Here is a 12,134-nt window from a genome sequence, read left to right as displayed (position 1 = left end):
GGGACCCAGGCATTGGGGGACCCTCCTGTGTGCCCCCCCCCCGCCTCCCCACACCACCAGCCTCTGAATGGGGAGGGGTATCCCCTTTATTTTGGGGGGGGGGGCACCCTACTCGAGCTGGGGGGCATCGCTGGGCTCCTCCTCGTCGAAATATCGCTCCTCGGCGTCCCGTGAGACGATGTCCAGGTTGTCTAGGTCGGGGTTCTCATCCACCTGGCTGGGGTGGGGAGGGGGGGAAACACATTGGGGGGGGGCTTAGTGGGGGATTTGGGGGGATGGGGGGGGCTGGGGGGGGCCCCCCAAACCTCCCGGGGTGTCACCTGTAGTCGAAGTCGCCGTCCTCCCCGTCCAGGAAGCGCTGGTACATGCGGCTGGTGAATTCCTCCCGCAGCATCGCCCGCTCGGCCGCGTCGGGGACCCAGGGGTCCGGGGAGGCGTCCCCCTCCTCATCTAGGGGGTGCAGAGAGGTGTTACCCCCACCCCAAAAGCTGAGCCCCCCCCCCCGCCACAATCCCGGGGTACCCCAACTGACCGCCGCTGTCGCCGTCCTGCAGGCGCTGCCGGCGCAGGCGCTGCTGCACGGCCGCCTCCTCCACCGAGCGCAGCAGCAGCCCCGCCAGAGATTGGGGGCCCTGGGGGGTCCCCAAAGGTTGGGGGGCAACCGGGGGGTCCCCCGGGAGGGGTTCGGCCCCCCGGTATTGCCCGATGTAGTGCTGGTAAAGCAGAGGCTCCCGCGCCCGCATCTCCTCCTCGCTGAAGTACTCCCCGTCTGCGGGAGGGGTGAGATATGGGGGGGGTCAAAATTGGGGTGGGGGAACCCCTAAAACTGCTGGGGAACTGGGGTACCCACCCCTCCCCCCCCAGACAAAGGGGAAAGGAGAAGGCTCAAAACCCAATAGGAAATGGGGGACCCCAAAGCCCAAGGGGAAATGGGGACACACACCCCCCCCCAAAATCCAAGGGGGAATGAGGGAGGGAGGCTCCAAACCCAAAAGGAAATGGGGGACCCCCAAAAATCCATGGGGGGAGGGGGGGACCCCAAAACCCGGGGAGGGGGGAATAAGGGGACCCTGAAACCCCAGGGGGGAAATGGGGGACCCCAAAGGCAAAAAGGAATGGGGGGAGCCCCAAAACCCAATGGGACATGGGGGGGGACCCCCAAACCCCATGGGGAAAAGGGGGAGGGGACCTGAAACCCAAGGGGAAATGGGGGACCCCCAAACCCAAAGGGGGGGCTCAAAACCCAAAAGGAAATGGGGGAACCCCAAAAACCTTTGGGGAAAAGGGGGGACCTTAAACCCTAAGAGAAATAAGGGGACACTGAACCCCCAGGGGTGAAAAATAGGGGACCCCAAAACCCAAGGGGAAATGGAGACCCCCTAAACTGAAAAGGGAAGGGGGGTGTGTGTGTGCCTCTAAACCCAAAAAGAAATGGGGGGGGAAACCCCAAAATCTACAGGCAAAATGAGGGGATCCTGAACCAGCAGGGGGAAATGGGGGACCCTAACCCCAATGGGGAATGGGAGGGGGGGACCCCAAAGCTCAAGGGGAAAATGGGGGACCCCAAAACCAAAGAGGAAGCGGCGGGGGGGGGCTCAAAACCCAGGAGGAAATGGAGCTCGTGAAATTCCAAGAGGAAACGGGGGACCCCAAAGCCAAAGGGACCGTGAGGGAGCGGCCAGGGGAACCCCAAAGCCGGCAGAAAACCGGGGGGATCCCCAAGACAACCCAAGGACGCCCCCCCCCACCCCCCCCGGAGCCTGCGGGAACCCGGGGGATCTCCTGGGGGTACTTTTGGGACGTGAGAGGGATTTGGGGGGGATCCCAGAGGGATGGGGGGATCCCATAGTGATAGGGGGGATCCTACAGGGATGTGGGGGGAACCCCCCCCCCCCCCCCCCCCGGAACCCCGAGTATTCCATAAGGATGTCAGGGGACCCCCCCCAGGAGCATCAGGGACCCCCCCCCCCACCCGGGGACCTCAGGGACCCCCCCCCCAAGCCCTTGGGGACCCCCCAAACCTTGGATGAGCTGTCGCAGGGCGGCGTAACGGCGGTTGCGGAGGCGGGTGCGGGCCGGGGGACGCCGGGGGCGCCCCAAGGGGCCGGTTTCGGGGCGCCAGCGCTCAGCCCCCCAACCCTTGAGGAAAAGGGGGTCCCCCTCCACCACAGGATCCTGCGTCGGGGACACGGGGTCCGGCGTGGGGGACGTGGGGTTCCCCTTCGACACTTTGGGGTCCCACTTTGGGGATGTGGAGTCCTGTTTTGATGTTTTGGGGTCCCGCTTCCTCATTTTGGGGTCCAACGTCTCGGCAAAGTCCCTCTTCGGGGATACGGGGTCCCGCTTCAACTTTTTGGGGTCCTGTTCCAACGGGGGGTCCCGGTCTGGGGACACGGGGTCCCCCTTGGCCGCTGCGGGGTCCGGCTCCTTGCCGGTGACACCGGGGTCCCCCTCAGTTTTGGGGTCCCACCCCATCATGGGCTCCGGCTCCACCGCCATGTGTGGGGGGTGGGCTGGGTTGCAGTTTTGGGGTGCTCCTCGGTTGCTGGTGGGGGGATGAGGGGACACCGTTAGCACCCCCCTCCCCCCACGGGGATGAGGGGACCCCAAAGGGATGCGGGGAGACCCCAAGGAAGAGGGAGGGACCCCAAAGGGCTGGGGAAACACAGGGGAAGGGGGGGACAATCTCTCAGGGGACCCCAAATCCCTCAGGGAAGGGGGGGGACACAAATCCAGGGGATCTCAATGGTTTCACAGGATGAGGGGAAACCCCCCCAAATTCTCTCAGGGAAGAGGGGGACCCCTTAGGGGACCCCAAATACCTCATGAAAAGGGGCGGGGGGTGACACCAGATGGGACCCCAAAGGCCTCATGGACTAAGGGGGGGCCCCCCCCGAGGCCCCCCCCGAATCCATCGGGAAAGGGGGAGAAACCGCCCCCAGGGGAACCCTAAATCCCTCAGGGAAGAGGGGAACATTTCTGGCGACCTCAAAGGCCTCACAGGATGAGAGGGAACCCCCCCAAATTCCCTCAGGAAAGGGGGTGACCCCCTAGGGGACACCTTAAAAGGGGGGGGGACACCTGAGGGGACCCCAACAGCCTTACGGACTGAGGGGGGAACCCCCATATCCCTCGGGAAAGGGGGGAAACCCCTCAGGGGACCCCAAATCGCTCGGGAAAGGGAGGGCCCACTCAGGGGACCCCAAATCCCTCAGAGAAGTCGGGGGAACCCCGCAGCGTCCGGGGGAGCCCCGAAGCGCCCAGAGACCGGGGGGGGTGTCCCTCGCAGCCCTCGGGGGCGGGGGGGGTCCCCCCCAAACCCCCTCGGACCCCCCACCCCCCACACGCAGCGCGGCGCAGCCCGACCCCGTTTAAATGCGACACCGCTCGCTCGCCGCGCCTCACCCGCCACCGCCTCCGTCCCGCCGGTGCGTCACTTCCGGGAGCGGGAAACGCGACACACCCACCCCCGCGAGGAAAGTTCCGGGGCGCTTTGGTTCCGCCCCCCCCCCACCCCCCCGCAACTGGGGTCAAAGCTTGGCGGGGGGGACGGGACGGGACACACGACCCAGAAAGCCCCAGATTCACCCCAAAATGGCAGGGCTGAGAAAGGCGAGACGGGGCGGGCCAGCCGCGGGCTGAGGGCATTTTCCTTTTTTCTTTTTTTATTGTTTTTTTAATCTTTTTTTTTTCTCCTTCCTCCCCCTGGGTGGGGGGGGGGGGTAGTAAAAACCAGAGGCCAAACCCCCCCCCCAAAAAGCCCAAAATTGGGACCAAATGAAATGGGGGGAGAAAAAAACCCGGCAAAATTCCTGTAAAACAGCCGTTCCCCAGCTGGGGAGGGGTGGGGCCAAAAGGGCCCAAGGGGGAGGCGTTGAAAATGGGGGGAAACAGGGCAAAAGGGGTTAAAAACAAGGAAAATAGACCCAAATGGGGAAAAAACGGCTTAAAAAGGGGAATATGGCCCAAAGCATGGGTGGGGGTGACGCAAAGAGGGGGTAAGGGGGGGCTTAAGGGCGGGGGTCTGACCATCCAAGTCTCTTTTGAGGTTAAAAATAATCTTTTTGTTTGTTTTTAACAGACGGAGAGAAAAAGAACAAAAAAAAAACCAACCCAAAAATGCAACGTTTTGGGGGGGAGGGGGACACACACACACACACAGAGGGGGGGAGGGGGCGGGGGGGGTCACTGGGCACTGGCCCCCCCCTGGGAGCTGCCATAGCCGCTGTAGTCGTAGGTGCTGTAGTAGGGGGGCCAGGGGCCCTGGTGCTGGTAGTACTGGCTCCACTGCTGGGCGTACTGGGAGGGGGAGAAGGGTGGGGGAGAAGGGTGGGGGTTAGCACCCCCACATCCCCCCTCCCAAAAAAGAGGGGTTGCCCCAAAACCCTGTCTCCGAGAAAAGGGGGGGCTACAGCCCAAAATCCCATCCCCATCCGCCCAAAAATGGGGTTTTCTGCTCCTACAAGCTCACGTCCCTGAAAAATCAGTGTTTCCACCTCAAAATCCCACCCCCGCCCTTACGAAAACACTATTTTTCACCCCAAAATCCCATCCTTGCCCTCCCAAAAAGGCTCTTTTGCCCCGAAATCCCATCCCTGCCCTCCCCGAAAAGGCTTTTTCGCCCCAAAAATCCCTGCCCTGCCTAGAAAGGCTTTTCTGCCCCAAAATCCCATCCCTGCCCTCCCAAAAAGGCGCTATGACCCCAAAACCCAGTCTCCATCTTGCCAAGAAGGGGTTTTACCCCGAAATCCCATCTCCTCCCTAAAATTAGCATTTTCATCCCCAAAGCTCATCCTTGTCCTGCCAAAACCAGGCATTTCACCCCAAAACCCCATCCCCTTCTTCCCAAAACTGGCGTTTTCCTCACCAAATCCAATCCATGTCCTCCCAAAAAATCAGAGTTTCACCCCAAAACCTTGCTTCCGTCCTCACAACGCGGTTTCCTCCCAGAACTGCATCCCCTTTTTCCCAAAATTGGGTGTTTCACCCCAAAAGCCCATCCCCATCCTCTCAAGAAGGGGGTTTCACCCCAAAAGCCCATCCCCATCCTCTCAAGAAGGGGGTTTCACCCTAAAATACCATCCCCATCCTCCCAAAATTGGCCTTTTCCTCGCAAAATCCCATCCCCATCCCCCCCAAAATAGGCATTTCACCCCCAAACCCCATCCCCATCCCCCCAGAAACAGGAGTTTCACCCCAAACCCCATTCCCTTCCTCCCAAAAATAGGCATTTCACCCCCAAAGCCTGTCTCCATCCCCCCAAAACCAAGCATCTCACCCCAAAACCCCGTCTCCATCCTCCCAAAACCAGGCGTTTCACCCCAAAACCCCATCCCCTCAGAAACAGGTGTTTCACCCCAAAACCCCATCCTCATCCCCCCAAAACCAGGCGTTTCACCCCAAAACCCCATCCCCCCAAAACCAGGTGTTTCACCCCAAAACTTCACCCCCACCCTCTTCCCCCTCCCAAAACCAGCGCGTTTCCCTCCCTCAGCGCCCCCCCTCCTTCCCCACACCAGGGGTGTTCCCCCCAAATAATGGGGGGGTTTTTCCCCCCAAAAAACGGGGGGGGGTTTCCCCCCAAAAAAACAGGGGGGGGTCTCCCCTCCTACCTGCTGGTACTGCCCGTAGCCCTGCCCGTAGCTCTGCCCGGTGGGGGGGGGGGGCTGGGGATAGCTCTGCCCGTAGCCGCCGTAGCTGCCGTAGCCGTAACCGGGGGGGTTGTAGCCACCCTGGCCGTAGCCGCCCTGCGCGTGGTGGGGGGCGTGGGGGGGGTTAAAGCCCGCTGCGAGGGTGCTGGGGGGTCACCCCGAGGGTCGGGGTGGGGGTGGGGGGCGCGGGAAGGGGGTACCTGCTGCCCTTGGCCGTAGCTGGGGGGGGCCGCGCCGGCCGGAGGGGTACCACCGCTCGCCTTGTAGCTGGTGGTGCCGCGGGCCGGGCTGTAACCGCCGGCGGGTTGGGCGTTACGGTTGTAACCGCCGCGGTTGTTGGAGGAGGAGGAGGCGGCGGCGGTGGCAGTGCCGCCGCCACCGTCCCCCCGGTTGTTGTTACCCCAACGGTTCGGGGTGTAACCGCCGCGGTTGAATCCTGGGGGGGCAACGGGGGAAAAGTGGGAGGTCGGGGGAAGCAGGCACTGGAAAAAGAGGGGGGGGGGGGGGGTGTTTTTTTTGGGGGTGGGGGAGCGGGGAGGGGACGGGGGTCTTTACCTGTACCGGTACCACCGTTGCCGCAGCCGCTGCGGAAGCCGCCGCGGTTCTGGAAGCCGCCCCTCGCAGTCGACGTGGTGTTTCCCCCGCGCCCGTCGAAGCGTTGGAAACCGCCGCCGCGACCGCGGAAAGAAGGGGGGCGCCCGCTACCGCCGTCGAAACGTTTTTCGGGGGGTGGTCCGGCGTTCCTGCCTTCCTCGTTGTACTGCCGGACCAACGCCTCCGCCTCTTCCCGCTGTAGCTCCACGTACAACACCGCGTCCAGGAACTCGCCCGCCTCCGGCAGCGTGAAATTGGCTGCGGCGGCGTCAAAAACGGGTCAAAAGAATTAAAAAAAAAAAGGGCTAAAATAATCCCTACCAAACCCACCCAAAAAAACCCTCCCCGACCCACCTTTCATCTCCAGCACGGCGTGATCCGGCACGTCTTTGCCTTCCTCGTCGGTTCGCTTGACGGTGCGGTCCCTCAGGTCCTGGTCGGTGGGACAGATGACGATGGCTTTACGCTGGAAACCCTCGAAAGGACGCATTTTTCGGCGTTGGGCCGAGCCGTAGACGTTGGTCTGGCGGCAGGAACGGGCAAAAATCGTCGTTATTGTGGGTTTGGGTGGGTTTTTCCCCCCAGCCCCTTCCCTGAGAACACCCGGAGGTTTACGCTCCCTCCCTAAACCGGAGCGAGCGGGGAGAGAAACACCCGTTTTAGGTAATTCCTTCGTCCTGCGCAGCAAAGCACCGTTTTGGGCGGCGGGGGAAAAAAAAAAGGCAGGTTTTGTCTTCTAAACGCACCATTTCCAGCGGAAAACGGAGGGGGGAGGGGGGGGACGGAGAAGCCAGAGCGCACAGCAAGAGGGGACGATGGTTTTGGGGGGCGCGGGGAAGGTGTCACCCGCGGGGTTGGGCTGGGCGCGTGTCCCCCTCCCCTCCCCTCCCGCAAACGGGGACGCCGAGGGCCGTACCTGGTCAAGGATGTAGTTGCGTTTCTTGCGGGCGGCGATCTGGATGAGGCGGTTGAGGCACTGCGTCGCTTGTTGGATGAGGACGTCCCAGCGTCCCGCGTAGTTGCGTTGGCGCCGGAGACCCATCACCTGCAAAGGGGGGCGGGGGGGTGGGGGAGGAAGGGGATGGTGACGCCGGAGACGGGCCCGGCTGCCGCGGCGGGAAGGGAAACGCGGGCGACGCTTTTTACCCTCATTTTATCCATGATGGCGTTGGTTCCGAGGATGTTGTACTTCTTGGTGGGGTTGGCGGCCGCGTGCTTGACGGCCCACGTCGTCTTCCCCGCAGCCGGCAAGCCCACCATCATCAGGATCTGGGAGGGGGGGGAGGTGGCGGCGTCACGGCGGCCGGACCCCGCGCCGGCGTCTGTCCCCCCACCCCACCCCAGCGTCCCCGCACCTCGCACTCGGCTTTGCTCTTGGGGCCGAGGGTGCCGCGGACGCGTTCGGCCACGGGCAGGTGTTGGATGAAGGTGAAACCGGGCGGGACGGAGAAATAAGTGTCTTCTCTCTGTCCGAAGTTGAACTCGATGGCGCAGTTTTTCACCAGGACGTGGGGGAAGAGGGCCTGGCCGCCCAGCAGCTCCTTCCGCACCCGGTAAGCCACCCCCAGCCATTTGCCATTCTTCATGAAGGACATCTCCACCTCCTCCCCGCACTCGAAATCCTGCGGCGGGGACGGCGGTGAGACCCCCGGGGGGGCCGGGCACGCCGCCGGGGTGGGAACGGCGGGGGAGGACTCACCACCAAGCAGGCGATGACGTCGTTTTCGGCAAAGGTTTCCCCGTAGTTTTCGAATTTGCAGTTGGTCGACTTCTTGCCGGTGCCGCCGTAGCCGTAGGAGAAGGGTTCCTCGCCTGGAGGGCGGGTGTGGAATGACTGTGCCGCGCTCAGGCCCCCCAAAACCCCCGCAGCCCCCAACCCCAAAAACCCCGCCGACCGCCCCGCGCCCTTACCCAGCTGGGTGCTGCAGGAATCCAGCGACCAGCCCACCCGCACCACGTGGGGATCCGGCTCGGTGGAAGGCAGGTGCTTGACGGAGATCTCCTCGTTCACCTGGGAAGAGAGAACGGGGTTGGGGACGGCGGCGGCGACACTGGGACGCCGCGGCGGGACCCGGCGTCGCTCACCTTCATCTCGTAGCAGACGCGGCCCTGCCGCGCGCCGTAGGTGGCACGGGCGCCCGACCAGAGGTAGGCGAAGCCCTCGATGGTGAGGGGGTAACCGCTGTACCGGTCCCGGGCGACTTTGAAGTGCAGGTCGCAGTTGTCTGGAGGTGGGGAGGGGGAAAGCAGCCATCAGAATCCCCAAATTGGGGGGGGGGGGGGGGGGGCGCCTCCCCTCCCCACACCGCTTTCGGGGCGCTCACAAGTGTCGATGGCCACCAGAGTGTCGTCAAAATCCTCCTCCTCGTCCTCGGCGGGCGGCTGCGGCGAGCGGCCCCTGGAGCGGGGACGGGAACGGCTCAGCACCGCATCGGAGGGGAGGGGGGGGATGTTGAATTTCAGGGGGGGGCAGGTTTTGGGGTGCGCTCACCTCTTGTCCTCGCGGTGCTCGTAGTAACCCCGACCCCGTTGTTCCTCGTAGGGTCGCTTGCGGGGCTGCGGCGGCGGCGGCCGGGACTGAGAGGGGTCCGGCGCGCTGTAGCCGCCCGGGGGAGCGTTGTAGGTGGGGGGGACGGGGGCGCTGTAGGCGGCGGGGGGAGCGCTGTAGGCAGGGGGGGTGCTGTAGGTGGGTGGAGGGGTGCTGTAGGCGGGCGGAGGCGTGCTGTAGGCAGGGGGGGTGCTGTAGGCGGCGGGGGGAGCGCTGTAACCTGGGGCCGGGGCGCTGTAGCCGGCCGGCGGCGCGCTGTAGGCCGGGGCGGTGTAGCCGGTCGGCGGCGCGCCGTAACCGGCGGGGGGTGCGTTGTAGGTGGGGGGCGGAGGGATGTTGTAGGGGGGAGCGGGAGCGCTGTAGTTCGGAGGGGGCACGTTGTAGGCAGGAGCAGGGGGGTCTTCGGGCTTCGTTTCTGGCAGCTTCATCTCTGCGGGCGGAACAGCGAGCGGAGTGGAAACGGCAGGAGTCGGGCCGGCACAGCCGCGGCACCACCGGCGGCCCCCCAACCCCTACCTTGGTGCAGGACGGGGTGTTCTTGGTCCAACGCTCTCCTCTCGTAGCTGGGCTCGGCGTCTGGCTTGAGGCCGCCGTGGTCGTACGGCTGGTAGCCCTGGGAATCACTCGTGTGGCTGTTGTTGTCGATGCCATCTTCAAAGCGGGGAGGGGGGGAAAAAAAAAAAAAAGGAAATAAGTCAAGTGTTATGGGTTTATTCGGAGGAAAGGACAGATGGGGTGCGAGGGGGACTCGGCAGGTGTCAGTGGCCCCGTGGGGACGAGCAGAACCAGCACGGGATGAGGAATCCGGCGTCCCGCTCGGTGGGGTCTCCCCGAATTCACCGAGGGGATCCCCGGCACGGCGGCCAGCGAGTCCGCGCCCCGACGGGCACCTGTGGCAGAAGAGTTGGGTTTTTCACTTGAAGCAGCCGGCAAGAGCAGCGCGACGGGGAACGGCCGCCGGCACCGCAATGACAGAGTGCTGATCCCCAGGGTGGGCACCGCCGGGATGGTGTGGCGGGGCGGGGGCCCCACCAGCTCTGCACCCCCTGATCGGCAGCTGCACCAGCGAATTCCCCCGCCTCGAGCTCCCAGCACTGCTCTGGGGGTGACAGATGAACTCCCCCCGGGGTCAGCTCCTCACTGAGCACCCCCAAATCAGAGCTGGAAGGGGATGATGCTGGGACGTGGCCCAGCCCTGCATCGATCGGGGACGCCCTGCTTGGCCCCAGCAGCTCTCAGGGAAGCGAAGCCACTATCAGGGGTGCCCGGGGCATGGGGGGGAGGCAGCTGGGGACCCTGGAGGGACACAGAACCCGGGGAGAGGAGGGACACAGGCCCCTGCAAGAAGAGGGGAACCCTGAGAGAACTGGGGGGTGATACACCCACCCTCAGGGAAGGGGAAGCAGGGAGACCCCCACCTCAGAGAATGAGGGGAGTGAGATGACCCTAAAGGAATGTGGGGCTTGAGGAATGAAGGGACCCTCAGGCAAGGGGGCGGGGGGGGACTGAAGGGACCGGACCCCTGAGGGAAAAGGGGGAGCGGCATCAGGGAACGGGAGGCCTGGGGGTGCTCAGGGCCCATCAGAGAAGGGGGGAGTCGGTTCCCTCAAGGAAAGGGAGCCCTGGGGTTGTCAGGGAAGCGGGGACCAGGAAGTCGGTTCCCTCAAAGAAGGAGGGCCCTGGCGGTGTTCAGGGCCCCTCAGGGAAGCGGGACCCAGGCAGCCGGTCCCCTCAGGGAAGGGGGGTCCGGTTCGCCCCCTCCTCCAGGGGCCCGGACCCCGCCGGAGCCCACCCGAGGGGCAGCAGGGAGGGGACCCGACCCGTCCCGCCCCGCCCCTCACCGCGGGGCCCCGGGCACCCCGCGGCCCTTACAGTGTCCGTCAGGGGCCGGGTCCCCGCCGGTCGCCCCAGGCCCCCGCCGGGCCTCCTCCGCCTCCAGCGCCGCCTGCAGCCGCTCGGCCAGCTCGGCCTTAAGGCCGCGGGTGTCCAAGCCGCGGCGGCCCAGCTCCTCCTTCAGCTCGTTGACCCGCAGCCGCCGCACGTCCATGGCCCCGCCGCTCAACGCCGCCGCCGACCGGCCATCGAGGCGCCACCGACGGGCCCGGCTCAAAATGGCCGCCATCGCCCTCCTCCCCTCCCCGGCCCGCGCCGCTCTGTAAGGCGCGCCGCCATTGGACCGCCGCCGCGCCGCCGCCTGTAACGCACCTCCTCGTTGGGCTTCGCGCTCGCCACGCCCCTCCGCGCCGGCCCCGCCTCTCTCCCCCAGCTCCCGCTCAGTCCCGCTTTGCAAAGCGGGCGCTGACTGGGCGAGGGTGGGAGTGACGCTGTAACGAGGCTACTCTTTGGCTGGAAAGGGGGCTTGGCTCCTCCCCCCGCGCCGCGGGGGCCAGCCCCCGGGAGCCCTTTTAATTGACACGGGGAGAGGGCGGGCGCACGCGGGCTTCTGGCCAATAGCGGTGAGAGAAGCACGGCGCCCTGCTCGCACTTCTATTGGCTGGCCTCCTTGCCTGTCAGCGCCGGGGCGGGCCGTTAGGGAAGGTGCCCACTTCCCACTGGCTACTTTTGCACGGAGGGCGGGGCGAGCCCAGCTCGGCTCTCATTGGCGGCCCGGGGGATGTGCTGCCGCCCCCCATTGGCGGAGCCGCGAGGTAGGAGGGGGGCAGCTGGGGCGGGCGCGGTGCCATTGGCGGAAGCCCGGCGGCGTCTACGCGTGCTACCGCCCCGCGCTGCCTAGCAACGAGAGCCGGCCTCCTACTGGCTGACGGGCGGACAGCGCCGCACTCCCATTGGACGAAACCCGGGCCCTTTGGGTCCGGCGCAGCCCCCAACCCCAAACCACGCCTCCCGTGTCCCCCGCCGCCCCCCCCCCCCGCGATCCCCCCACGCCGCCCCCCGTGCCCCCCCCCCGCCCCCCTCACAACCCCCCATACCCCCTCCCCGTGTCCCCCCACGCCCCCCCGACCCCCCAAAAGCAGCCGAGACCGGTGCAGGACAAGGGGCTTTATGGGGGGGGGGCGGGGGGCGGCGTGAAGGGGGGGGGCACGGGGCCCTCCCGGCCCCCCCGGCCCCCCCCGGGGGACAGCCACGGGGTCACCCCCTCCCGGGGGTCCCGGAGCCACGTAAAGTGCAGGGTTTGGGGGGGGGCCGGGGGGGTTCTGGCCTTTGGAGGGGTCCCTGGGGGGGGGGGGGGGGGGGGGGGGGGGGGGGAGCTTCGGTGCTGGGGGGGAGGGTCACAGCCCTTTGGGGGGGTCCCCAGGATGCCCTACTTCCTGGGGGGGGGCTGTCCCTGACCTCGGGGGGGGTCTCTGGGGTGCCCTAGTACCTGGCGGGGGAGTCCTGGG

General features: G+C 65.8%; 2 protein-coding genes across 3 annotated transcripts; both read right to left on the bottom strand.

Moving 5' to 3' along the window:
• Positions 1-68: 68 nt before the first annotated feature.
• Positions 69-3,491, bottom strand: CCDC97 (coiled-coil domain containing 97). The gene is made up of 5 exons (XM_064440079.1): positions 3,406-3,491; positions 2,022-2,545; positions 533-769; positions 321-450; positions 69-217 (listed from the first exon to the last, which is right to left on the bottom strand). The coding sequence occupies exons 2-5, from the start codon at positions 2,497-2,499 to the stop codon at positions 109-111; spliced, it is 954 nt and encodes a 317-aa protein (XP_064296149.1). The 5' UTR covers positions 2,500-2,545; positions 3,406-3,491; the 3' UTR covers positions 69-108.
• Positions 3,492-4,041: 550 nt separating this feature from the next.
• Positions 4,042-11,110, bottom strand: HNRNPUL1 (heterogeneous nuclear ribonucleoprotein U like 1). Of its 2 annotated transcripts, none has more exons than XM_064440075.1 (15): positions 10,999-11,110; positions 9,310-9,444; positions 8,737-9,223; positions 8,570-8,643; positions 8,331-8,470; positions 8,157-8,256; positions 7,945-8,057; positions 7,601-7,867; positions 7,392-7,514; positions 7,162-7,290; positions 6,600-6,768; positions 6,207-6,503; positions 5,852-6,087; positions 5,613-5,747; positions 4,042-4,299 (listed from the first exon to the last, which is right to left on the bottom strand). In XM_064440075.1, exons 3-15 carry the CDS (start codon positions 9,219-9,221, stop codon positions 4,186-4,188), a joined length of 2,382 nt encoding a protein of 793 aa, XP_064296145.1. In that variant the 5' UTR covers positions 9,222-9,223; positions 9,310-9,444; positions 10,999-11,110; the 3' UTR covers positions 4,042-4,185. The 2 variants fall into 2 exon arrangements, with proteins under 2 accessions (XP_064296145.1, XP_064296144.1); XM_064440074.1 differs by lacking the exon at positions 10,999-11,110 and adding an exon at positions 10,666-10,932.
• Between the last annotated feature and the right edge of the window lie 1,024 nt (positions 11,111-12,134).

The sequence above is a fragment of the Phalacrocorax carbo genome, unplaced genomic scaffold (assembly GCF_963921805.1).
Source record: "Phalacrocorax carbo unplaced genomic scaffold, bPhaCar2.1 SCAFFOLD_32, whole genome shotgun sequence".
Classification (NCBI taxonomy): Eukaryota; Metazoa; Chordata; class Aves; order Suliformes; family Phalacrocoracidae; genus Phalacrocorax; species Phalacrocorax carbo.
Note: the sequence above shows the minus strand (reverse complement) of the source record. Positions and strands in the feature narration are given on the sequence as shown.

Coding starts and splice junctions, on each gene's coding strand:
- HNRNPUL1 (XM_064440074.1), bottom strand. CDS start 10,915: ATGGCGGCCATTTTGAGCCGGGCCCGTCGGTGGCGCCTCGATGGCCGG. Junction 9,445..10,665: donor CCCGGCCCCTGACGGACACT/GTAAGGGCCGCG, acceptor CCCGCTTTGAAG/ATGGCATCGACAACAACAGC. Junction 7,291..7,391: donor CCATCATGGATAAAATGAGG/GTAAAAAGCGTC, acceptor CCCCCTTTGCAG/GTGATGGGTCTCCGGCGCCA.
- CCDC97 (XM_064440079.1), bottom strand. CDS start 2,499: ATGGCGGTGGAGCCGGAGCCCATGATGGGGTGGGACCCCAAAACTGAG. Junction 770..2,021: donor CCTGCGACAGCTCATCCAAG/GTTTGGGGGGTC, acceptor CCCCTCCCGCAG/ACGGGGAGTACTTCAGCGAG. Junction 218..320: donor GACGGCGACTTCGACTACAG/GTGACACCCCGG, acceptor TCCCCACCCCAG/CCAGGTGGATGAGAACCCCG.